The sequence below is a fragment of the Thamnophis elegans genome, chromosome 1, assembly GCF_009769535.1.
Source record: "Thamnophis elegans isolate rThaEle1 chromosome 1, rThaEle1.pri, whole genome shotgun sequence".
NCBI lineage: Eukaryota > Metazoa > Chordata > Lepidosauria > Squamata > Colubridae > Thamnophis > Thamnophis elegans.
Window position 1 is genome coordinate 128072918 of NC_045541.1, and position 24008 is coordinate 128096925.

At 34.5% G+C, this 24008-nt stretch overlaps 1 protein-coding gene across 1 annotated transcript; it reads right to left on the minus strand.

The window, feature by feature from the left end:
• Nucleotides 1–776: 776 nt before the first annotated feature.
• SNX6 (sorting nexin 6) lies at nucleotides 777–23626 on the minus strand. Its single transcript, XM_032230699.1, has 14 exons — nucleotides 23553–23626; nucleotides 23359–23406; nucleotides 17901–18005; nucleotides 17122–17232; nucleotides 15332–15453; nucleotides 13420–13543; nucleotides 10428–10523; nucleotides 9203–9308; nucleotides 8723–8798; nucleotides 6630–6669; nucleotides 5870–5956; nucleotides 5201–5360; nucleotides 3318–3403; nucleotides 777–1568 (listed from the first exon to the last, which is right to left on the minus strand). Exons 1-14 carry the CDS (start codon nucleotides 23556–23558, stop codon nucleotides 1515–1517), a joined length of 1221 nt encoding a protein of 406 aa, XP_032086590.1. The 5' UTR covers nucleotides 23559–23626; the 3' UTR covers nucleotides 777–1514.
• Between the last annotated feature and the right edge of the window lie 382 nt (nucleotides 23627–24008).

The following is a 24008-nucleotide window of genomic DNA, read 5'->3' on the forward strand; positions in this document are numbered from 1 at the left end:
CCTGCAGTGCTGCATTTAACCACTGCGCCACCTTGGCTCTGTTGAATGCTGTTGAAGAAGATTGAACCAGAATAGGAATTGAGTAACTCTGCCTTTTCTGTTACTAGTTAACTTCTCAGCAAATTCCTCTTATAAAGGATTTCCTATGAGTCAGCAGTATGATGATGTTCCAAAGGCGGCAATGCAATTTTACAAGTGTCAACAGAAATTTCCAAATCATGGGAAATAATGGTTTAAAGTGGTTCATAGAGTAGTAATGAACTACTCTATATTGTGATCAGATCTTACCTTAAAGAGTGTCCACTTCTGGACACTACACTTAAAAAAATTAGAAGAATTGGAACAGTTTCAGAGGAAGATATGTTCAATGGACCAGAAATTATGCCATATGAAGAGAGTGAAAGAACTGGGAAATGTTTAACCTTAAAAAACAACTGAGGAAAGAAATGAAGGATGTCAAGTTCGGTGTTTTCTCATTCCAAGGTATAAAATACAGAAGCAATTGTAGAAAGCCAAATTCTAATTGAATGTTAAAAAAAAAAACTTTCTAACAAAACAGATTGACAGAGAAATTAATTACCCAGTAATTAGAGCCCAATTGATGGACTCTGTTTTGTGGAATATATTCAAGTGGTGACTAAAAGCTATCTGTGTGGAATTCTTTAATTTGGATTCCTCCTCTGAGCAGGAGACTGGACTTAAGACCCCAAATCTTTTCCAGCCCTGTATTCTATATGATGCACTAAACATGTGTTCTCAATTTATATATGTACTAGTAGGGAATCAAGTATTTATTTAAAAACAAACATAATTAAAAAGTATAAAGTGGAGACAATTATCAGAACATCAGGCTTAACAATTACAATGATACAATGACTTGTGATTTTAGAAAAATTCAATGATTGCGCTGTTTATTACAGTAATTGGGATTAGTCTACAAGTTAAGGCAAATATACTAATGCATTTGCTTTTTTTTTCTGAGGTTGTATTATAAAGATTACATAAAGTTTGCTCCAAAATTTCTAGGAAATGTTATTTGAAAAAGTTAAGATGCTTGATAACAATATGTGAAATAACCAAAACAATGCTTTACAGTAACATTATCCAAACACCTAGTGGCAATATTTAATTGTTTTGAAACCATATGTTTCAAATCAGCTTCAGACATTACAAAGGTAGTAAAGTAAGAATGGCAGCAATATTTAACACTAGCTTTAAACAAAAACATAATTCTATTGGCTACTTTCACAAAAGACTCAGAACATTTGGTTTCTTGGACAATAAGAGTGTACAGTGATTAAATTAACGTGAATATTTCTAGCAAATATATTGTTGCTTCATATAATTTGGAATTATTCTGATACGCTTATGTGTTTTTTGTTTTTTTGTTTTTGGAAAAAAAGGAACGTGTTTGTGTATCCTTTGTCACCAAATCCACCCAGTTGTAAATATTAACTCAAAGTCGTAAACTCCAGTGGAAGGCAGCCCTTATTAACAGGATGATAGATTCTAGTTTATGTATCACCATTAAGCACTCCCAGACAGCTCTGCAACAGCTGTAAATTGCCCTGTAGTAATGAAAAAGAACACAAAGGTCACTGTTAATTTGTGATTTCCTCCTTTCTCAAACTAGTAATATTATTAAAGATGCACATCATTTTAAATGAATTGACAAGACTATTTTATATAATCCAGTTTCTGAACAAATCATACTGGGATTTAGTAGTTCTGGACTTTCATAAACTGCTCTTACAGTTGTTACCCATTACTAACACTGACATTTTCAGCTAAAGTGCAAGTGGAAGCCATTTGATGTTCATTTTTTAAATTGCAATATTCTGTTAATGTCTCAAATTGGCACTGAAAGCAATGATAATATATAATAAAAAATAAATTCAACACTTATAACTCAATTTACCAATTAAAATGTAAAGATTAAGATGTACAAGATTAAAAACAAATTTACTGCCATCATTTTCTGAGTATTCCAATGATTTCAACACATTATTTGATTAGTGTCTGCCAGAATCCCAGAATTCTCAGCAATTGTCATATTGTTTTTCAGGAATCGTGATAATTAAAACCCACACAGCAAAAGAATACCCTGGCTGGGGAAGTCTGAGTGTAGTTATTTTTACTTATTAGGCTTTTACGCTAGTTCAATCAAAGTTGACTCTCAGCTTTCAAAGTTGTTTTAAGAAAAAAAACATTAAAAACTTGAGATTTAGAAGCTTAAGTAACTTTAAAAATATAAAACAGATGGCAAAAATGCTGGATTAGAATTTAAGGAAAGTTTTAAATGGATTAAGGGACCAAAGAAATTGGAATATTAGGACTTTTCCTAAAGTCCTTTTGAAAAAATAAGTTAAAAATGAAACAGTAATGAAATCTGAGATTTCATGAATATAGAGATGGACCATTAGAGAGAATTAAAGTTTCAGGCAAGAAAAAGAAAAGTGAAATCTTCAAAATGAGAAATAAAGATATGACATTTGACACATTTTAAAAGATTTTTTAAGAACTGGAAAAGAAATTTATAACCAATCTGAAAGCAATTATCGCTGTACCTGAAAATATATTTTTAAGAAGATTATAAAGAAGAAATGAAATATGTGGCAGACAAAACTATGGAATAATATATGGATAGACAGGTTGAAGATGGGATACAAATACTAGTTAATAGAGAAATATGGGGGGGGGGGAGAAATTAAGGGTTATAAGAGGTATCATAGAATGAAAACACATGATACAAAGATGAAAAAAAGTGACAAAATGATAAAAAAGGAACTGGGCATGGACTTATTCTTCGATTTACAAAAGGGGTTTATGAAAAAAAATTAAACTAATAACCTGCTCTAAACAAAATAGTTTATCTAAGAGACATAACTTCATCTCTTACTCCTTTTCACTAAAACATCTATCCAAAGTACCTCACTGTTGCTATGAAAACCACAACCCCATCTTCCTTTTTTTCAATTAAAAAAAGTTACTTCTAGTTAATGAGTTGGAAAATAGAAAAAGCACACAAACTTGCAACATATGAAGGATGCAAATATAACTGATGCCAGAGCTTCCATTAATTCCAACACTTGCTGCTTCAATTACCAAAATTGATTCAGAAATAAATATTCTATATTAGAGGTAACCCTGAAATGTTAATTCAAATTGAGATTGCTCATCCTTTGTCTTAAAAGGCTATAAACTATGTATCACACATATTTAATTCCCATCTCAAATTTTAAATTAAGATATATTGTGTATTATTTTGGCTTCTACATTGCACAATATTTAAATTACAAGGAAAAAAACACAATAACCTTAGCATGTTTCAGTTCCAATTCCGCCAGTTCTACTAGATTCTTCCGGAATGCAGCAACTCTTCTAGTTTTAAAATCTATAAGTTCTGTGGGAAATGAAAAGATTTGGCATTTCAGTCATAAAAATGTAACATTTAAGAGAATTCTGCTTAGATCCAAACATAAAGTTTAATCCAGCAGTTCTTTTATAAGCTTGATATATCAAGTCCAACAATATTAGATCTAACAGCATTAAATCTAGCCAAGTGATTTTATATACTGTATTTTTGGACTGTAAGATGCACTGGTGTAGAAGACGCATCAAGATTTCAAAGAGGTAGTAAAGGAAAAAAAAAAATTTTTGCCTTCCCTCAGCCCCCAGCAGCACTGCAGGCTTCAGCAGGGCTGGGGCAAAGCAAAAACGCCCCTGTTTTTGCTTTGCCCCAGCCCTGCTGAAGCCTGCTGGGGGCTGAGGGAAGGCAAAAAAAGGCCCAGATTTTGTGAAAAACACCCCGTTTTTCGCAAAAATGGAATGCGGGGGCAGGGCTTCAGGAGGCCAAAAATGGCTCTATTTGGTGTATAAGATGCACCAACATTTCCACACTCTTTTAGGGGGGAAAGGTGTGTCTTATACTCCAAAAATATGGTAATTAAATCATAAAGTGATCATATTTTGTGTAATAGATTAAAAAAAACTTCTAACAATATTACAATCCATAATCTTCATCATATTTGGACACTCTAGGATAAAAACTTACTTTTATTTTAACTGGTTTAGATTTTCTAGTTACAATTGCCTAGCAGTCTTCTATCCTACTGAGAAGGAACTCAGATATTAACAGGGTGAGTTTTTGGCAGGTAATCTGGTTAAACATTCAGTGACCCTATATTGATTTAATTACCATTCTAAACACTTTTATTTTGTTAAACCTATCAATCAGCATTACAATTTCTAATTACAAGGACAATTTAACAAATGTAAAACAAAAGCATTTTCTTATAGGAATACGGACTAGTGAAGAATACTTAATACAGGTATTAAGTGCATTTAAAAAAACAATTTCCATATCTTACAGAATCTTAAATGTTAACAAAGTATAAGCTTTTGTGAATTTCAGTCCATTTCATGCTATGGTGCTACTAATATCTACAGAAGTATTGGATGGCAGGGGGGCTGGGAGTAAGGGGAAATGTAAACAATATTAGAAGTAAATCAAATGCAATTGAGATATTTCATTATTATCGCTCCTTACCACTGTCCATATAGCCTGCATTTCATTTCCTCTGAATTCTTAGAAATTCACCACTCCTCAAAATGTAAATACACATACTTGGTCCTCGTCTTAAATTGATCACTTACTGACCATTCAAACCATGGCCGACCCTTCCCCCCAAAACTATTTAGACCTGGTTCCAAAGTTCCGCTGCCCTGCACCTCCAGTCACATGACTGCACTTTAGTGTTTGGCAGCTAGCTCACATCTACAGGCATTTGCAGTATTCTATAGTTACATGACCACAATTTATTTTTTGCCAGAAATTGGTGTTTACTTTCAGTTTGCTTAACCATTGGGTTCACTTAACTACCGCTGTATTTGCTATATGATAACCAGATTCGCTTAATGACCACCATAAAAACTGTTATAAAATCAGGTCAGTCACATAATGACCCACTTTATGATCATCCTGATTTACAACAATAATTGTCAGGCTCAATTATGGCCATAAGTCAAGGACTACCTACATATTCTTGTATTTCAGAAGATTGAAGTCTGATGGAAGTGTACTGTAGTCCACAATGCATTACACCATAATTAACTTATTAGCCTTAAGGTGCCATAGGACTTACTCTTCTGGAAATTAATGCATTGTAAAATATGACAATTTCCAAAACTAGTTCGGTACCTTGTTTTGCTGATTCAGATATTTTTTCAAATTTATGACAGCAAAGCTGCTGAGTATTTTCAGCTTGCAGTACATCTTTATTCTTTGCTCTTGCTTTATCCAGTGCCTTGTTAGCATTTTCATAATCCACCAATGACCTTGATCTCCTATACAGAAGGTCCTGTAATAAATTAAAAAGGAATAAAATCCAATTGTGTGTATTAACTTTGCAAATAATACTTTAATGGAAGATTCAATGTTGCTCAAATAGTATTTTTACTCTATCTATTATTAAGTTAGTCATTTTACAAAACTAAACAATTTTTTCCTATCATAAAAATGAAAGCTCGTTTCTTTAAGGGGAACTATATCAAAAAACAAGTAACTACTAAAGTAACCAACTGAATCAATCATCCTGTCTTTTAAAAAAAGTAACTACAGCACAAGAATACTTATGTTTCCATTATGCTTGTTTCATTTCCCCATCCTCACACACACCCAAACTGAAAGGATCATATGTTATGAGATTTTAGCAAATATGGCTTAGTACAAACCAATGATTGGGACCATCTAAACACTTTAGCACATCAAATATTAGTTCCATTGAATTCTACTTTCTGAATATTTTCAGGCTGTTATTCTGTTACATTAAATTTACAAGATACTTTTCCAACCAGAAACTCGGTTTACCTTTGCAGCTTGTGATTCTCTTAGGTAGTATTTTAGAAGATCTGAGAGTTTAAGATCCTCATCAGCAGATACACGGGCCTCTACTTTCTAAACAAGAAAAGCAAATCAGAGATAATATTTTAGGTTGTACAAACCATCTCCATTTATAGTGTCCCAATTGCATGCGCCTACTTTATTTATTAAAAGCAGACATTTACAGAAAGCTATTGTCTACATCTTAAAATGCCTGGTCACTGCAACTTAAACAGTATATAATAGAGCTAAAGAAGGTTCAGAGGAGGCAACTAAGGTGAGCAAGGAGTTTCCCTATCAGAAAGATTGTGACATTTTGGGCTTTTTAATCTAGAGAATCTAGAGTTGAATAAAAGGAGACATGATTGAGGTGTATAACATTATGCATGGTGAGGATAAAGTAGACTGGCTATTTCCTAAAATACTGAGAGTGGTGATCCCATGAATATTCCTCTGATCAAACTGAAAGTAGGTACTACTTTGTAGAAGTTTATGGTCTTTATTATATTTGTATTTGTCATTAGTCTGTGGTTTTTTGTTGGTTAATTAAGTAATGTTTTTAGAGGTTTGGACAGGAGGCATTTTGGAAGCATAGGTAACACAGAATAATAGTAAGATGTCACAGGACCCCAAACCAGAGAAAAATACCAACATCTGAAGATTTACTTTATTTGTATGCCGCCCTTTTCCCTGAGGGGAACCTGTAAGTTAACCAAATTGAAATCTTGCAATCTTTCATAATACATACCCTTGTTTTATCAAACAATTCAGATACTTTCAGGAAAAATCTGTAAATGAAAAGTAAATATAGTAAATAGTTTTCTGGTCATAATTTTGTTTGTAGTATATGGTGGGATCATTCCATTTTAATAATTGCCTGATGAATCACATTATCAACGATACACAGAAACTACTGAATCATGTTAACTTTCAATAGTTATCAAAGTAACTTCCTTAATATTTATTACAGTTACCCCTTTCCCAAATCTTCAAGATGGCATACACTGTTATTTAACTGCCCCAATTTTCTTTAAGATAGCTTTAAATAATAGGTAGAAACCATCCAATATGAGTGAATGTCATCCAGTGCACTTTATAATTTGAAGACCGTGGTCCCTCTAAGACTGCTGGAAAATCCAAGTCATCTTCGACAAACTTCAAATAGGCAGCAATGTGCCATCTAGACAAGAGTGCTTTTCATCCTACCATGCACACAACTCATGTTCAGTGTATTCTTTAGAATCGAATCAGGAATACTGGCATCAAACAATGTAAGCATGGCCTGTAGATCTTTTACTGTTTGCTCTGGGGTCTTTTCAATCTCCTAAAGTATCACATATCTTCGGATGACTTATGGTTGTTGCCTCATAAGCATTAACAATCTTTTTCTGAAGCCCCTCAAAAAGCTTTTACTGGGGGGTAGAATTCATCTCTGTAAACCTTTCTGAAGAACAGACTCTAAGATGATAACCTGTAAATCATACAAAGCTATGTAAAATGTTTAAATAACTAAACAAAGAAAGATTTTTTAAAAAAATGGAGCCTCACATCTCACTGGACCATCTGGCTCAGTGTACTGTATTAAGATTATTACATAGATACTTTTTCCAATTAAAAAAGGTCACTATTTCCTCAAGCTGTTCAACACAGACATGAGACAGCACACTATTTGGGTTATATCTGTTTAGTCAGGATTACAAGCAGTTCTAAAAGTTCACAACTGCAATTTTATCTTGGAAAAGAAAGTAATAAATTGGATGAACAGATTTTTTTTTTAAAAGGGAAAGTTTAAATGTTGGAATCTTTATATTCTTTTACAGCATTCTGGAATGAAGTTCAAGATTTGAGCAACCCCTACTCTACTGTTTTGAAGAGCTTGAAGACTTGTTTCTTTGTCCAGGCCTATGGTGTGCATGACTGCAGCACACTGTTTTTTATTTTACCTTTTACCTTACAAACCATCTGTTTGTTTTTTATGTTATCATCTTTGTTCCATTTTGCTTTGTTATTTTGTTTTAAAGTTTTTAACAATTTCTAAACCACTCAGTCACTAAGAATTGAGCTGCATGTAAAATTAATAAATTAGTAGTAGCAGTGGTGGTGACTGAAGACAGCAGAACTCAAAACTGAGAAAGCAAACTTTCTAAGTCTAATGAAATAAAAAAGATCAAATTGGCAGAGGGAAGAAGAAAGCAATGCTGTGATGCAATCAGCTTCAAGCAGGAAGCAAAGACCCAATATGTGATGGACTGAGAAATAATTCTAATCACAGAACATTGGGCATTTTCAAACATTGTATAAACCATAAACAGCAAAACAACAACTAGAGCAGAGAAAGACTACAGTACAGAATCTGTTGCTAAATCATATTGTGTAGTTGGAATAGGATCCAAAGAAACCTAGCCTAAAAAAGAAACAAACCAAGAGCTTATTATCTGGAGACATCTCTCAAGTATTTGCAATGGCAACAAAGGATATTTAATCTAAATTGATTTAAGCAGTCACTATTATTTAAAAAATGTTACAAAAGAAAATAATAGTATACTACTTTTAAAAACATAATTTGGTTTATTTTATAAGATTTTTCAACTTAGCTCTATAGCTATCATGTATATAATAAATTCTTTAATGTACAGAAGTAGCACTTTGTAAAGGTAACATTCTCTAAATGTAAGATCTACTTAGAAAATCTGTTAAGAACTATGGCAGGGATTTTCATAAAGCCAAGTGCAAAGTTGAGAGAAAAATAGCTGAAATTACTACATGGTATGTACATCAATTTAAAAACATTCAAAATTATATGCTATTTTTTAAGCTATGTATGTTTTAAGAGAGACTTACTTGCATATATCTGTGGAGTCCTGTGTTCCCAATGTATATAATGAAGAACCAATTCTATTGTAGTCATCTGCAACATCTGAAAAGAAAAAGATGTGGCATTAAATTCATTTTATATTGTTAGATTTTCTACATTAATCATATTTATGTATGAAGTACATCCACAATTTTGAGAGCAGCCATGTGATTCATATTCTTCTTTAAAGTCACACCTGTCTTAAATCTCAAAACTTATTTGGAAGATATAAACAAAAGTTCAGGCAATATTTGTTTGGCATCAGAAAATTCTGAAAACACAAATAAAAAATAACAAAACAGAGTTTGTCACTTCCACATTGTCACTATTTTTCCAAAATTTATCCTTGTCATATATTCCAGATTTATCCTATAAAATGGAATCTACAAACTAATAATATTTTACAATTTAATGGTATTTATCCTAATGGCTCCAAAATACTTTCTAGGTATCAGCAGGCAACTTACTTTTGTGGGATCTTGTCATTTTATCAGACTTGAGAGAAGAATCCTTGACACGGTTGTGATATTCTACTAGGAATGTTCTTTCATGTTCAAAAAAATCATCTACATCCTGCATGCCAAGACACATCGGAAGTAAGCAGAATAATTTGAAGAGAAGCAATTTATTTTAATTGAACAAGTTAAAATGTAACTGCCTCAGGATAAACAAAGATCAATGGTAGAAACAGCAGTTACATATCCATAATTTTAACTCAAAAAAAACCCCAGTAATTCTACTATAGTAGCATTTCAACACACTGATATATTTCTAGGTGATTTCTTTTTCTAAAGCTCGGATAAATAACACCAGATGCAACAATTCTGATGAAATTATACTCCCGCATAACCATTGAAAGCCTGAAATTTTCAACCCATCTGAAAAATACCAAGTTGGGAAAAGCAACAAAATCCAGCAAGCTATGTAATGTATAAATATAGGAAGGATAAATATGAAAATATTTTTCTCCTTTTCTGTGTTTCCTCTACAGTTCACATCTAAAAATGTGAATCCATTTTGTCTTAAAGGAGTCATGCACCAATTGAATGGTATAAATAGAACACTTTTGAATGACAATGTTTGGAAATGTTCCCACTTGCATAGAAGGCTAGAGGAAATGATGGAGAACAACTTTCAATGTATTAGTACTTTGTGACTGAACATACCACTTGTGTGAGATTGCCTATACTGTATCTTTTAAATTCTAAGTTATTTCCAATGACCTGTCAAAGTTGGAGGTCCTTAGACTGAGAATGCCATTTAGCCCACATAATTTAAATTGCAGGTATAAAATGAGAAAATTCTGAAATTATATTACTTTGGCAAGCATTTCAAAATTAGATGATCTCATATGGAAAAATGCTACATATTTATGACTCATCTCTGCAGCAGTCCTAGGAAGTAAACAGACCACAAGAATCATTCTACAATTTCTATTTCCAGGATAGAGACCAGGTGTCAATTCCTTCAGGAAAGCTAAAAAGATCCAGCCCCGCAAGAGTCCCAAGCAAAGTCCCCCAGAAATTTTTAACACTAGAAAGATTCAAAACCAATGGTATGTTGGAAGGAGTTACTCTTTGTATACAATAGTTTTCTGCAAATTACTTGAGATATATTCCTGTCTTGCAAATTATTTAAATTCATATCTTTTAACAATACTTAAAAATGATGCAATGGATTTAAAAAGCTCACCTTTACTCCTGAAACAATGACCCCATCAGCAGACTTAACCATGTTTTTAAAAAAGTCTTCAAGTTTCTCTTTCTTATTTTTTCCCCGTACACTCAACTGAAATAAGAGAAATGCATAATGTAAGTTTATTTTTTTTTCAATTTAGAGATGTTATTAACTCAAAGCAGTTCTCACTAAAGATATTAGATACTAGAATGTTGTATCATTTTCATTTCCAGCTTTGTACAGTAACATTTCATTCACTATCCAGTTACAGTGGATTTTGATGTGCTTACTTTCTTATTTATTAGATGCATTTCTAATGTATCAATTTTTTTTCAGGATCTCAAAGTAATTTAACTGGCTAGCTCCCTTCATTTTACCCCACCCCAATGTGTGGGTAGGCTGGGGCTGGTAAAAGAGTGACTGGTTCAAAGTAAATCAGTGAATTACTTACATGATTGGAGGTGGACGTAACATCCCCAATTCATCACATTAACCACAACACAACACTGATTTCTTTTCAGTATTTGTATATCTATTCTAATTTTCTATTGTATTACATTTATTTCAAGTTTTTCAGTGCCAAATAGTTGTTCTAATGTAATTTGCTAGGAGTAAATAGGATATTTATTTCAGTAGATGACTAGGCCTGAAAACTAACATTTTACTTCTCCATGGCTAAAAAGATGTTTCTGGAAATCCTAGTACCAGAGTACAAAAGCAATTGCTTTCTCCTATGACTATTTACCAACAACTGATAAATAGAATATCTCTTATATAATTACATTGACTAGCAATCATTAATCTATATAATCCTATTTTTAGAAACTAATAGTTGTCACTATATTCAATAATAGCAAGTCTCACATTTTGAATATACTTTGGTGAAGCGGCAATTCAGGTGAAGCCTGAATTAATTGCTAATCAATGTTACTGAACATTTCTATTGAAGTTATTTCAAAGGATATTGTATTAATGAACATTTACAGAAACCAACAGCCAGATGATAGTACTGAAGCATTTTATACGCATTAATATTCTAAAGCAGGACTTGCTAGAGGTTTAATAAGCACAATCAAGAGAATGCTAATAAAATCTTTCTTTCACAAATTCTAGAACTTGGGATCATCCATTTCAAATGTGATTTCTCAGCAGATTATTAGGGAAAAGTATAGTACTACACATTTAAAGTAAAATCTTGTTATTCATGGTATTTGTATTCTATAAAGTTGCCAAAACACTGAATTAGTGAATGCTAATCCTCAGCTGGGGATTTTTCCTCAGTTTGTACATGTTCACAAATAATGTGAAGGTAGTATGAGTATTGGTTTGCGGGTTTGTGTGTGTTATGGTTTATTTTGCTTTTATTTTATGGAATCCCAAATAATGAAGATCAACTGTATTTCAATTTCTTCATACTACCACCCAAAAAGGCATCTTGTTTTTTTCATTTCAACACAATTACAACTCAAAATCCTTTCTGGATTTGGAAAATAGAAAGTTGTAAATTTCCCTCCCTAATGACATCCCATATTTATGCCAGCTATCATTTCTATTTTATTACTAGTTCTCCCAATCTGAGAAATAATTGTTGCTCTCACATTAACCTTGAATTAATTGGGGGTGGGGGGAATACTACATATTTTCAATTTTACTGTTAACAATTTCTCTACTTCCTCAGGTAGCTGTTCTCTTTGCTACCCTTTACTGGAAGAGCTGTCAATGTTTTATATCTCTTCATCTTTTGCATTTTAACCTCTTTGATTCCTAAGAGAATAGTTCCTGTTATCCTTATCAAAGTTTGATCTCTGTAACGAACATACCCAACAATCTTTAGAACTGCCATATCCTCTGCATCATTGTTTTTTCAAAGAAAAATCTATTACCGTATTTTTTGGAGTATAAGATGCACCAAGGTTTTGAAGAGGCAAATTTTTAAAAAAGTACGTAGGTAGATAGAGGTATAGAGAGGGAGAGAAAGAGAGAGAAATACAGTAAGTAGGTAGAGAGAGAGGGAGAGTAGTTAGGTAGATAAGTAGATAAAGGGATAGAGATAGAAAGAGAAATAGAGAGATAGAGAGATAATACAGTAGGTAGGTAGGTAGGTAGGTAGGTAGAGAAAGAGAGAGAGAAATACAGTAGATCGGTAGGGAGAGAGAGTAGGTAGGTAGGTAGGTAGATGTTTCCAGATGTATTTATCCATGTGCTGGAGAAGAAAATCGTTGACAATCTGCAGCACCTAAGACCTTGTTTCTGCTGGCACAGCACTTGATCAATGTAATTCTCATCAATCAGTTAGAGAGCTTTCCGAAAGGGAAAAAAAAGTTTTGGCACTCTGCAAACCTCCCAAAAACGGTTTGTTTTTCGCAAAACCTGGCCCATTTAAAAAAAAAAAAAAAGCATTGGGGGGGCTTGCAGAGTGCTCCTGGAGGAACCCCCCCCAAAAAAATGAGCAAAAAAAGGCCCATTCTTCACAAAAACGGGCCTGTTTTTTGTCAAAAATATTGCATGCATAGCCTTGTGGAGGCTTATACTGCGGGCTGGGGTGGGGGGGAAACGGTCCGATTCTTTGCTCATTTCTGCCCTCTCCAACCCTCAGGAGCTCTCTGAAAGCCTCCATAAGGGTATGCACGGCCATTTTTGTGAAAGGTGGGGCTTCAGGAGGAAAAAAAAATGCTGTATTCAGTGTATAAGACGCACCCAGATTTTCAGCCTCTTTTTTGAGGGAAAAAAGTTGTCTTATACTCCAAAAAATATGGTAAATGGGACAAGAGGTTTACTGCAGAGATCATGCTGTTCCTTCTTTGTGAAGACAGGTTTTTAGATGCTAATTTTAGCCATCATGTTCACATATTTTAAAAAGAATTTATTTCTATACCTTATATTGAATTTTATTTAACAAAAAGCACCTAATTCTTAAATGAATACAGTACTCTACAATTGCTCAATATTATGAATATATTATTTTCTGGATAAGCACATGTTTTTTGGAATGTATTTAATTACTCACATCCTGATTATATTCCAAGAAGACATGGAAATTTAAATCCTTTCTCAAAATGGGATGAGCAGCTACACGGCATAAGAAGACTTCATGCATAGCTACTGTCTTTTTGAAGATTGCCAAGTATTCCCTAAATATAAAAAGTAATATTATTTTGTAAGTGTTTCTGCATGAAAAACAATAGATTTCAAAATAAAATGCTGCAGTTAATTGCATTTAATTAAAAGAAAAAAATTAAAATTATTCAAACTAAAGAGAAATTTCAGAAAGACTATTAGTCCACCAATTCTTTGTAGGGGAACTTTACAATACAATACAATAGCAGAGTTGGAAGGGACCTTGGAGGTCTTCTAGTCCAACCCCCTGCTTAGGCAGGAAACTCTATACCATTTCAGACAAATGGCTATCCAACATCTTCTTAAATACTTCCAGTGTTGGGGCATTCACAACTTCTGGAGGCAAGCTGTTTCACTGATTAATTGTTCTGTCAGGAAATTTCTCCTCAGTTCTAAGTTGCTTCTCTCCTTGATCAGTTTCCACCCATTGCTTTTTGCTCTACCCTCAGGTGCTTTGGAGAACAGTTTGACTCCCTCTTCTTTGTGGCAACCCCTGAGATATTGGAACACTGCTATCATGTCTCCCCTAGTCCTTCTTTCTATTAAACTAGACATACCCAGTTCCTGCAACCGTTCCTCATATGTTTTAGTCTCCAGTCCCCTAATCATCTTTGTTGCTCTTCTCTGCACACTTTCTAGAGTCTCCACATCTTTTCTACATCGTGGTGACCAAAACTGAATGCAGTATTCCAAATGTGGCCTTACCAAGGCATTATAAGTGGTATTAACACTTCATGTGATTTTGATTCTATCCCTCTGTTTATGTAGCCTAGAACTGTGTTGGCTTTTTTGGCAGCTGCTGCACACTGCTGGCTCATATTTAAATGATTGTCCACTAGAACTCCAAGATCTCTCTCAGTTACTACTACTGAGCAAGGTACCAATACTGTACGTGTGCATTTCACTTTTCTTGCCTAAATGTAGAACCTTACTCTTTTCACCATTGAATTTCATTTTATTAGATAGTGCCCAATGTTCAAGTTTGTCAAGATCCTTCTGTATCTTAAGCCTATCTTCTGGAGTGTTGGCTATTCCTGCCAGTTTGGTGTCATCTGCAAATTTGATGAGTTCCCCATTTATTCCCTCATCCAAATCATTGATGAAGATGTTGAAGAGTACTGGGCCTAAAACAGAGCCTTGGGGTACTCCACAGCATACTTCCCTCCATGTAGATGCAGTTCCATTGAGGACTATACGTTGACTGCGGTTGGTCAGCCAGTTACGAATCCATCTGGTGGTGATGCTGTCAACTAAAGGAAAGTTGTCTTCTCCTAAGTTCTCACTATTCCCTAACAGCTGAGAGTAAAAATTCAGAATATCCAACTATTGTCCTTTTGCTGACAGAAGATATTACTCAGTAGAATGAGATTATTTCCGTCAATTTCTCCTTTTTTCAGGACCTCCACAAATCTCCCCTATAAGAGATACATGGTCAGATTAATAACCAAATATCATTTTATTCCTTATTCTGCTAATGGTAGAAGCTGGTTTGATATCCCCCAAATTAACTTCATAAACAAAGTACTTACTGTCATAATCATGTATTTTTAGGTATGTAGAAATTAAAAACGCATATACATTTCATTTTGCTCTTATATACAAAATAGGACACTAATCTTTTAGAAGGAAGTAATTTGCATTCTCAGTCCATTATAGGTAGTTCTCGAATTTCAGTCAGTCAAATCTTCCATTATTTTAATACAAGCAAGATATTAATTCAGCAATTATAGGCAAGTATGCCAACATGCCTGACACTTCTAGAAAGACTTGGAGTTGGAAATATAAAAAATATATACACATACGCTTCTAGTTCTTGCTTCATCTTAGTAAATTCTTCCTTAGTCATGGATCCTTCTCCTTCACCAAGCTTCTGCAATTTTTCTCTTGAAGCATCAAAGTCAGGCCTCGGTGGCGCTGGTGGTATCTGTCAAATGACTTGAGGTTTATTTTTAAATTTTACACAGTGAAAACTCTTTGGATAAGCATACTGTAAGCTGGGTAACAACATTAACACAAACCTCTTGCCTTTTATTGTCCATTGTATTAAGACAAAAATCAATCTTACTTCAACTTCATTAATAATTTATTTATGCCATCCGCTTCAGCAATGTTTAAAAAAAATTATTTAAATATTATTTTCAATAATAGTTCAACATAATATGTGTTTCATGTTATCCAATTATAATATATGGAGTTCATGATATTATGAAAAAGACATATTTTAAAATATATGTTGCATCTGTTATAAATCAATATGGGTCATTTTAAATCAGAAATTCCTTCAAGAAGTTCTAAATAATAGTATCCAAAAATTAAGTATGATTGCTGTAAAGTTTAGATTCAAGTATCTTTTTAAAAAGTCGAGATTGAAACCATAGCCATTCAGTGGTTTATTGGCAATATATAAAATTACAAATGTAGCTAACAATTTGTAATTAATAGTACTTTTTTCTTCATAGTGATATCATTGAAAAAGCACTATAAAATGTGTAATATTATTCTCCCACTACACTGTACAATGATGAAAAACTGATCAAGTACTAGACTCAGGAATATGTGTCATCTTCCTCATTTGGAATTTATTAGTTATCAGGCCTTCCTCATTGCAACAGCAGATGTACTTTTATTCTGGGAAAATAATTTTCAAGAAGTAAAACTTCTAATATCCCTTAAGGCAAACTTTCTTAGCAATATACCCTCAGATCAATCACCCTTAACTATTTGCCTTATTGACCAGGATTTATGGCAGTGTAATTTATTCTTTTGGGATAAAAAAGAAAGACAAAGTAAATCTGCCTACTACAGCTAAATCAACAGGAAATACTGTTAAAGGAAATATTTAGCTGCAGAAGCAAAAATAAATGGGTACAATTGAATTTATATTCCAATTAAAGAATGCACAAATGTGCTGCTAAAAGTTAAAATATTCTTATTGTTAATTAACAATTTATTTGTTTAAATTATTTTGTTTCTTACAACATTCAATTCTTTAAATAATTAAGCACAATTCTCTAAGACTAGAAAACACTTCTATTAATAGTGCATTCAAAAAGCATGCCATTTTTCCTTCATATTAAATCAACTGCCATTTTATTACAGGGAATACATTTCATATTTCTACTTTTGCATACTTCCACTTCAAAAAAGTCCATAGCCTAATAATCAGTTATACCTTTTTTGAACAGCCGTATCTCAGAATCTCTAAATATCTCTTCCCTTAATTGCAGCAATAAAAGTAATCAACTGGATGTTTCAGTACATGAGAGTTTGTTATTCTTATCACTTGTAAATCAGATGTAAAATATTAAGTATAATCTCTATTGTCATTGTACTTAAATACAACAAAATTGGTTGTATTTCCAAGACTTGGAAAGATCCTGGGTTAAGCAGCAAAAACGCTGATGCAGCAAGAGGGAAATTGAAGTAAGAACTGCATCCTGGAATTCTTTGAAACATCTGGTTTCATTTTCAGAAGAATACATTTTTATGAAACATCCTATGGTGTTTCACAAAAACGTTCAACAGGAAGTACAAGAACATTTGCTATTGTCAGATCCTCTTTTTACAGTTCTTTGGAAAAAAAACTACTTACAATGTAGCCCGCATAATCTTCATTCTCAACAAAGGAATCATGAAGCCAGATAAACTCTTCATGTTGTCTGACAACTGAAAATTCATTTTGTTTGAAGTTTGGTAAAGAACTCTGCAAAACAAAATAGAATGAATGAAATAATAAGTTCTTTACCTCGTGTTAATACAAAAACAAGACAAATATATCTTCAGAGTAAAGTACAGTATTATACCTCAACCAAACAGATTCATAAATAGGGCATTCAAAGGAAAAAAATAATTAAGCAAGTATTAGGGGGGGGGGAGAACATAGAAATCTAGGATCAGGTTTGATGTTCGCTCCCCTGCCCATAGCATAGTAAATCTTTCCTCATGTGTATTACATATTTTCACAGAGGAAAAGTGTATTATCAACCTAATCATACATTAACACATTTTAAATTTTAGTTAAATCCTAGTGAAAGCAACAAGATTGACATCAAAATATTATACATTTTTGGAGATCTCAATGTAACAGATTTCACATAAAATTAACCACATTATATTACAAATTACATCATACCAATGACAAAATATGCCTAATGTTATTGAGTATATTATATACATGATACCAATAACCATCATCTGAAATACAAGAATGTCTCAATTTGCTGGGCTTTTGGCTATGCTGGACATAACCAAGGCACAGCCCATAACTGCTTCATTAAAATGAGATCTAGCTACCTTAAATCTTTACACAAAGCTTTATTTCCCTTTTTAAAAATCAATTATAGTGTAAATAAAAGCAATGTCAAGGATTACCTTTGTATGAACAGTGAATTTGACTTTGTCCCTTTCACTAAGAGCATCTGAAATGTCCACTTGCAAAGCAGCATCAGTTTGCAGATCTACAGTAACAGCTCTAAGCTAAAAAAGAGAAATAAATTAGTAAGGGACATAAAAGGTTATTAGACTGTATTGGATTTTGATTGTACTTTAGCTTAGAAACAACCACATTAGACACTATAAAACACTATAGACTAGCAGGAATGACAGCAGTCAGTAACATACATCAGCATAAATTTTACTTGGAAATATGATGATTTATGTTACTGCAATTATTCCCTCTGATATAAAATTTGAATTCCGTTAATAATGTTTCTAAACCATTTATAATTAGCTCAAAAATTACTTGATTTGGAAATGATTCATTATTTCTTTGATACTGACTAAAGAAGCAGAATTTAGGAAACTTTTTCAGCCTAATTAGCATCAGGGAAGCATACTGAATGGTACATGATAGCAATAGAAGATTTCTCCCATTATAAGCAACTAAACGTTGAAAAATGAAATGCACTAATATACATCAGGTTCAAAGTAACAAGCAATTCAAATATTAATTATGCTAAAATTACTATTATTTACATGAATACAAGTATTTTTGCTAGACATCTAAAATAATATTTGCATTTATATTAGGCAGAATACTTTTTAAAGGACAAAAATCATACTTAAAATAATAATGCTTGTAAGTAAGTTAAATATTGTATGTTTGTTGTTATTATTAAAGATTTGCAGCATATTATTAGGTGCCATGAGATTTTAAGTACTAGAATATTCTACCAAAAGAGATACAAATGGGAACAGATCTCTTAACTTTAATTTTTCCTTTGTAACTTCATTCATACCTTGGAATAAAATAATTCACTAATGCATAAATTCCTAACGCATATTTTTGACAGAGAAAGTTAATTAGCTCCCTTACAAAGCAAAGATATATTATTTTTCTAAAAAAACAAAATGGAAGAAGCGCATGGGTGTCCACAGACTCTTTAATCTCCCAATTAACCTATGTTAGCGATTCTGGCACCAATACTCAGAAAGAGCTTGTTGCCTCCAATAACAGAAGTTGCTGCTTCTAGCATTTGTAGTGCACGATATTTGAAATAGTCTTGGATCGCATTGCAGTTGTTTGAGTTCCACAAACAACCTGCAATGACCACAGGATAATTCTATCACCTCCTAACTGCCACCAGTTTTCAACAGCTCCTGCTCTTACTACTGCCACTTTCTCTATCCTTGCCCTCAAGAGAAAGCATAGATTCAAAGATTAACTATACAGCAAAGTATAGGGCTACATTCACATTTAGTATTAAAACGATTAAGATAAATGCAATACTTACATTTTAAAGGAATTTAAATCACAAATTTAAAACACCTGATTTAATTATGAATTATCAGACTTACTGTGTTTCTCCAAAAGGAAGGTCGGGTCTTATTTTCTTTTGATCCCCGAAAAAATGGCTATGCCTTCTTTTGGGAGGGTTCTAATTATTGACTCACCTCGCGGTAGTGGCACCGACAAGCCTGCTACTGGCCCACTTCTTCAGCAGCCATTTGCTCCCACTCGCACACATCACCTTGAGCTCTGTTTTGCCTTCAGATGCCTTCCAGAAAGCCCTCTGCAGCTGATAATAGAGCTCTGGATATCAGCTGCAGATGCCTTACTACAGGCATCTAAAGGCAAAACGGATGTCAGAGCGATGTGTGCGAGTGGCGGCAAGTGGCCTCAGAAGAAGCAGCTGAAGAAGGCGAGGCAGGTATCGGGGTGTGCAAGGCCTGGTAAGTAGGGCAGCTCCACCCCCATCCCCATCCTAGCTTATTTTTTACATCTGGTGCCTCGTCCCACACCCTGCATTCGGGGGTGGGGTGGGTCTTAATTAGGGCTAATTTTGTGGGTGGGGCTTAATTTGATCGCATACGCTCAAAACCATGATAGGACTTCTTTTCATGGGGATCGTCTTTTTGGAGAAACATGGTATTGTTCAAGGGAAAGATTTTTATTAAATAAAATAGACCTACTGGCAGCAATGTAAATTTCCTATATTTCTATTACTTCTGTTTGACACCAAATTAGAGTGTAACTTAAGCTTATACTAAAAAACTCTAGAATTAGAACCTCAGCTTCCTTTTCCTTTTTTCCAAACTTATACAGGTAAAAGTTCCAAACCTCTACAAATTTTAAACACATAAAACTTTGCACTGCATAAGTATGCAGATATATCTATTATTTTGTCCAAGCTTTTCAGTAAACACTAAGATTTTTTTTCTTCAAAAAAAAATGCTACTGCATTATTCAGGCTTATTTTATACAGGTGTTTCCCAAATAAGCCAAAACTGAGTAAAAATTATTTTTCAAGTAGCAACACATAATTCCATTACAATTCACAAGACATTTAAAGTGACTTAAAGATTACTACTTTAAAGATACTAAAATACATTTTAAAATCTCCCAAAGTATTCATATTAAGATAAAAATTGAAATTACCATGATAATTTATTGAAATGACATGAGGATTATTCAATGATATTGTTTTATAATAGAGGTAGTTCTCAGAGTACAACTATTTGTTCAGCAACTGTTCGAGGTTATAAGAATGCGAAAGGAAGGAAGTTGCAACTCATCCTTGAAGTTTGATAAAACTTTCTCCTAAGCAATTTTAGGTAATGAAGGAAAAGGTTTGGAAAAGCAGTTTTACACTACAGGAAACAGTTTTCTGGTCAAGCAGCAATGTTTTATCTATTATTCTCATTGTGTATCAGATAGTGCAAGAAAATATTGACCTTCTAACATTCCAACAAAGCATTTCACAAGGGCATTTTTGTTTATCAGCAGAAGTGATAGTAACCTAATGTTTACTTGGTACTACCCATTTTTTTTAAAACAAATACTGCTTAGGATCAGTTGGCAAGAAACAGGAAGCACCACTCTAAATAGTAGCACTCTGTCTTCAAGAGTATTTAATCAATTGCTCAGATATTGAATATTTTATAACAACAACACTAGAATAGCAATATGAAAGCCATTTTGAAAACATAACACACATAGAGAAAAAAAGATTATAGTACTCAACTCTTGCACTTATTTTCTACTGACAATAGAAAAAAAATTGGAAGTTAGAGACACAAAATGAGTTGGGATCAGGTTCTCAAAATGCTATCAAATAGATTACACAGTAGTACTGTAAATCAGTCAAGTATTTCTATCATTATTTGTAAAACTAACAATACTTTAATTCACAGAGCTCGAGTAGGAATTTTATTTAACAATTCTGAAGGGCACGCAAATTGAAGTAGGTTAGCCCCAGCCTCCATCGCATGATTTCCTTATGAAACACCTTCTGATATATTCAGAATTTTCCATCAAATTGCTGAATTGTTCAGGACAAAGTGATCTCAGAGCATTTTTGCCATGGCACCATTGCTCTTTTTCAAGATGACAATTAACCTCAATTGTGTCCCCAACTCTCTTGAACACAAAACTATGTTAAAAAGGAACAGCCCTATTGGTTAATCCAAATATCTAGTTAATTCATCCCTTTACCCCAACCAGATAAGGCACTGTTGTTACATTATGTAGGAACTAGTCTTGAGAAAAATGTACATACAATATGATTTATGTTGTTAAGTATAATCTTATGTGCAGTTACACAATTTTTACTGAATTCAGATTGTCTTGCCATGGATACATATGCACGGGATTGCAGCCTAATCATCCATCTATTGGTTCAAACCACTCTAAAATAGTGCAACCTCATCCAAGCATATAGAAAATAATTATAAATATATCTAATTGGAAAAACTTTTATACTTCAGAGGCAATTACTACACAATTTTAGTGGAACATATATTCTAAACCACAAATTATATAAATATTTACATCCCTGGTTAGAAATCACATAAACATCACTGCTCTGTCTTTGCAAGTAAAAACTCTAATGTTATCTCGGTAATAAGAGAACTTGAGATCAATCCACAATCTTCTCCAAAGCATAGTATTACCCTAATTGTTCCAAGCTTAAGAGAAAACAGAACTGGAGAAAATAACCAAGAAGACAATGTGGTGTTTCCATTCCATAGGTGTGTTCCCTTTTGAATTTCCAGTATTACTTTTTCAATCAGAATTAAATTTAATTCCATTATTTGGAACCTATATACCATAAAAGGTATGTCCTAATTCACATTGAATTAGTTTTTTAAAAAACAACAACAGTCAAGTACAATTTTGTTCTTTTAAAAACGTTCTCATTTCAGAATTATATTTTAGGACAAGCTATTATTTTCACGTAGTGCTTGCACAATTGGGAATCAGGACCCAGGCTAATCTACTGCCAATCACCTACAATCCACTAACATATCTAACTTCTGCAATTCTGAAAAAACATAATTTTATATGAAATGAGGGAATTAAGAATTCTCACTGTAAAGAGTCCATTTTTGCCTAGTTGATTGTTTTAAGGCAAAAAATTCAGCTTAACTAGTTGATAGCCTAGTTCTACTTGATATTTCTTTCTATAATGTTATCTTTAAAGTTTAAATATTTGGCTACCTATCACTGTCTCTATGACTCTTGCAATGAACACAATATATCCATATAACTTTCTAATTCAAAGAAATAATACAGAAGTGGAGTCCAACCAAGGTATAGCTCCCAAATCATAATAGCCCAAATGGCCTGGAAAAACAATAATTTTCACCTAACATAATTTGCAGGTTATTGCAAGGATAAAATGGAAAAGAAAAAAATACACTATGCATTGTTTTAACATTTTGAAGTGCCCCTTGGGAAATTAAGGAGCTACCCTAGGTACTCTAATGTATGAACTAAACCACCAGTTGTTTGCTTTTAGCACGTATTGGGAAGACTTTTACTACAGTCTTTTAACCGTAGTCTGCGATTTCTGGTAAATTACAGGGACTCGTTTTACGAAACTGACCAAAAACCAACGAAATCGCTATTAACTCTTGGACTTGCAGACGCATTTACACTCTCGCAGCAAATCCTATTCCGAAAGGAAACGAGCATTCCAGTTGCCCTTGACGTAGTTATAGCCTTTCTCGATGGTTATTCATAACAGTGGTTATTAATTTTTAGCCCGACTTTACAAACCTTAAAGGGAAAAACACCCCTCAGAACTGGCACAAGCAGTCAGGGATTATTTGACAAATAAAAAAAGCGGGCCCAGAGCACCGACCGCGGCCCGTTCCTGGTTCCGCCAGACCAAGCTGCCCGGGAGAAGGCCCTCTCCCGCCGCCACCCGTCCCCACCACCTTCGGCTGCCCAGTTCCTTCGCCCACCAGTCCGAGGAGGGTAAGGTCGCGAGGACCCCCGCACGCCGAGCCATCTGCCACCCACCCCACGGCTAAATGAAACTGCCCGCTTCCAGCTGGGGGCGGCCTCCTCCCCTCCCCCCCGCCAATCTGCAAAGGCAGCACTTACTCCTCGGTCCTCCTCGGAAAGAAAATCTGGGCCGTCGTCCGAGCCTTCCTGTCCCGGGAAAAGACGGTAGCGGAGCGCGAGGTGTCCCGAGGCATCCCGGAGAGGAAAGGAAGGGAGAGAGGAGAAAGCGACAGAGAGGTTAGTGGCGAGCCAGCCGGTCAGCCCTCCTTGCCCACAGCTCCCCTAGCACCTACCATCATGGCTGCTCTCCCAGCCCTTCCCTTCGGCCTCGCGAGCGCCGGCCTAACCCACTAGTCCGACCCGCCCAGAGCGAAGGGGCGGTATTAAGGCGGCTCCCAGGCGAGGGTGAGGGCGGGGCCTTCGGCCGAGCGTTACAGCTGCGGCGCCTTTTCTGAGGAGGCGCCTGGCGTTTCCTCAGGAACCCTGTGAGGAGGGAATCTTGTTTGTCAGCTGAGGGGGCGTCGCGCCTTCTAAATCAGCGGCGTTGCGGGCTTGTACTTTGCAGGAATTGAACTACGGATTTCTGGAAGTGGAGGCACCAAACGAGACCCCCGGGGAGCTGCCCCCTCCCCTCCCCCGAAGGCAAATGACCATTTCCTTCAGAAAAGGATCTGCGGTCTTTCAAGGAGCTCGGATCTGAATCCCACTCGAGGTTTGCGTGGCGTACAGGATGTGCTGCGGAGGGCTCG

Bases quoted from the DNA above. Each gene is read 5' to 3' on its own strand.
- SNX6 (XM_032230699.1), bottom strand. The intron at 9,309-10,427 runs GTGAGCTTTTTA...CTTGGCATGCAG, and splicing joins TCATTGTTTCAGGAGTAAAG to GATGTAGATGATTTTTTTGA. The intron at 8,799-9,202 runs GTAAGTTGCCTG...TTTTCTTTTCAG, and splicing joins AATGACAAGATCCCACAAAA to ATGTTGCAGATGACTACAAT.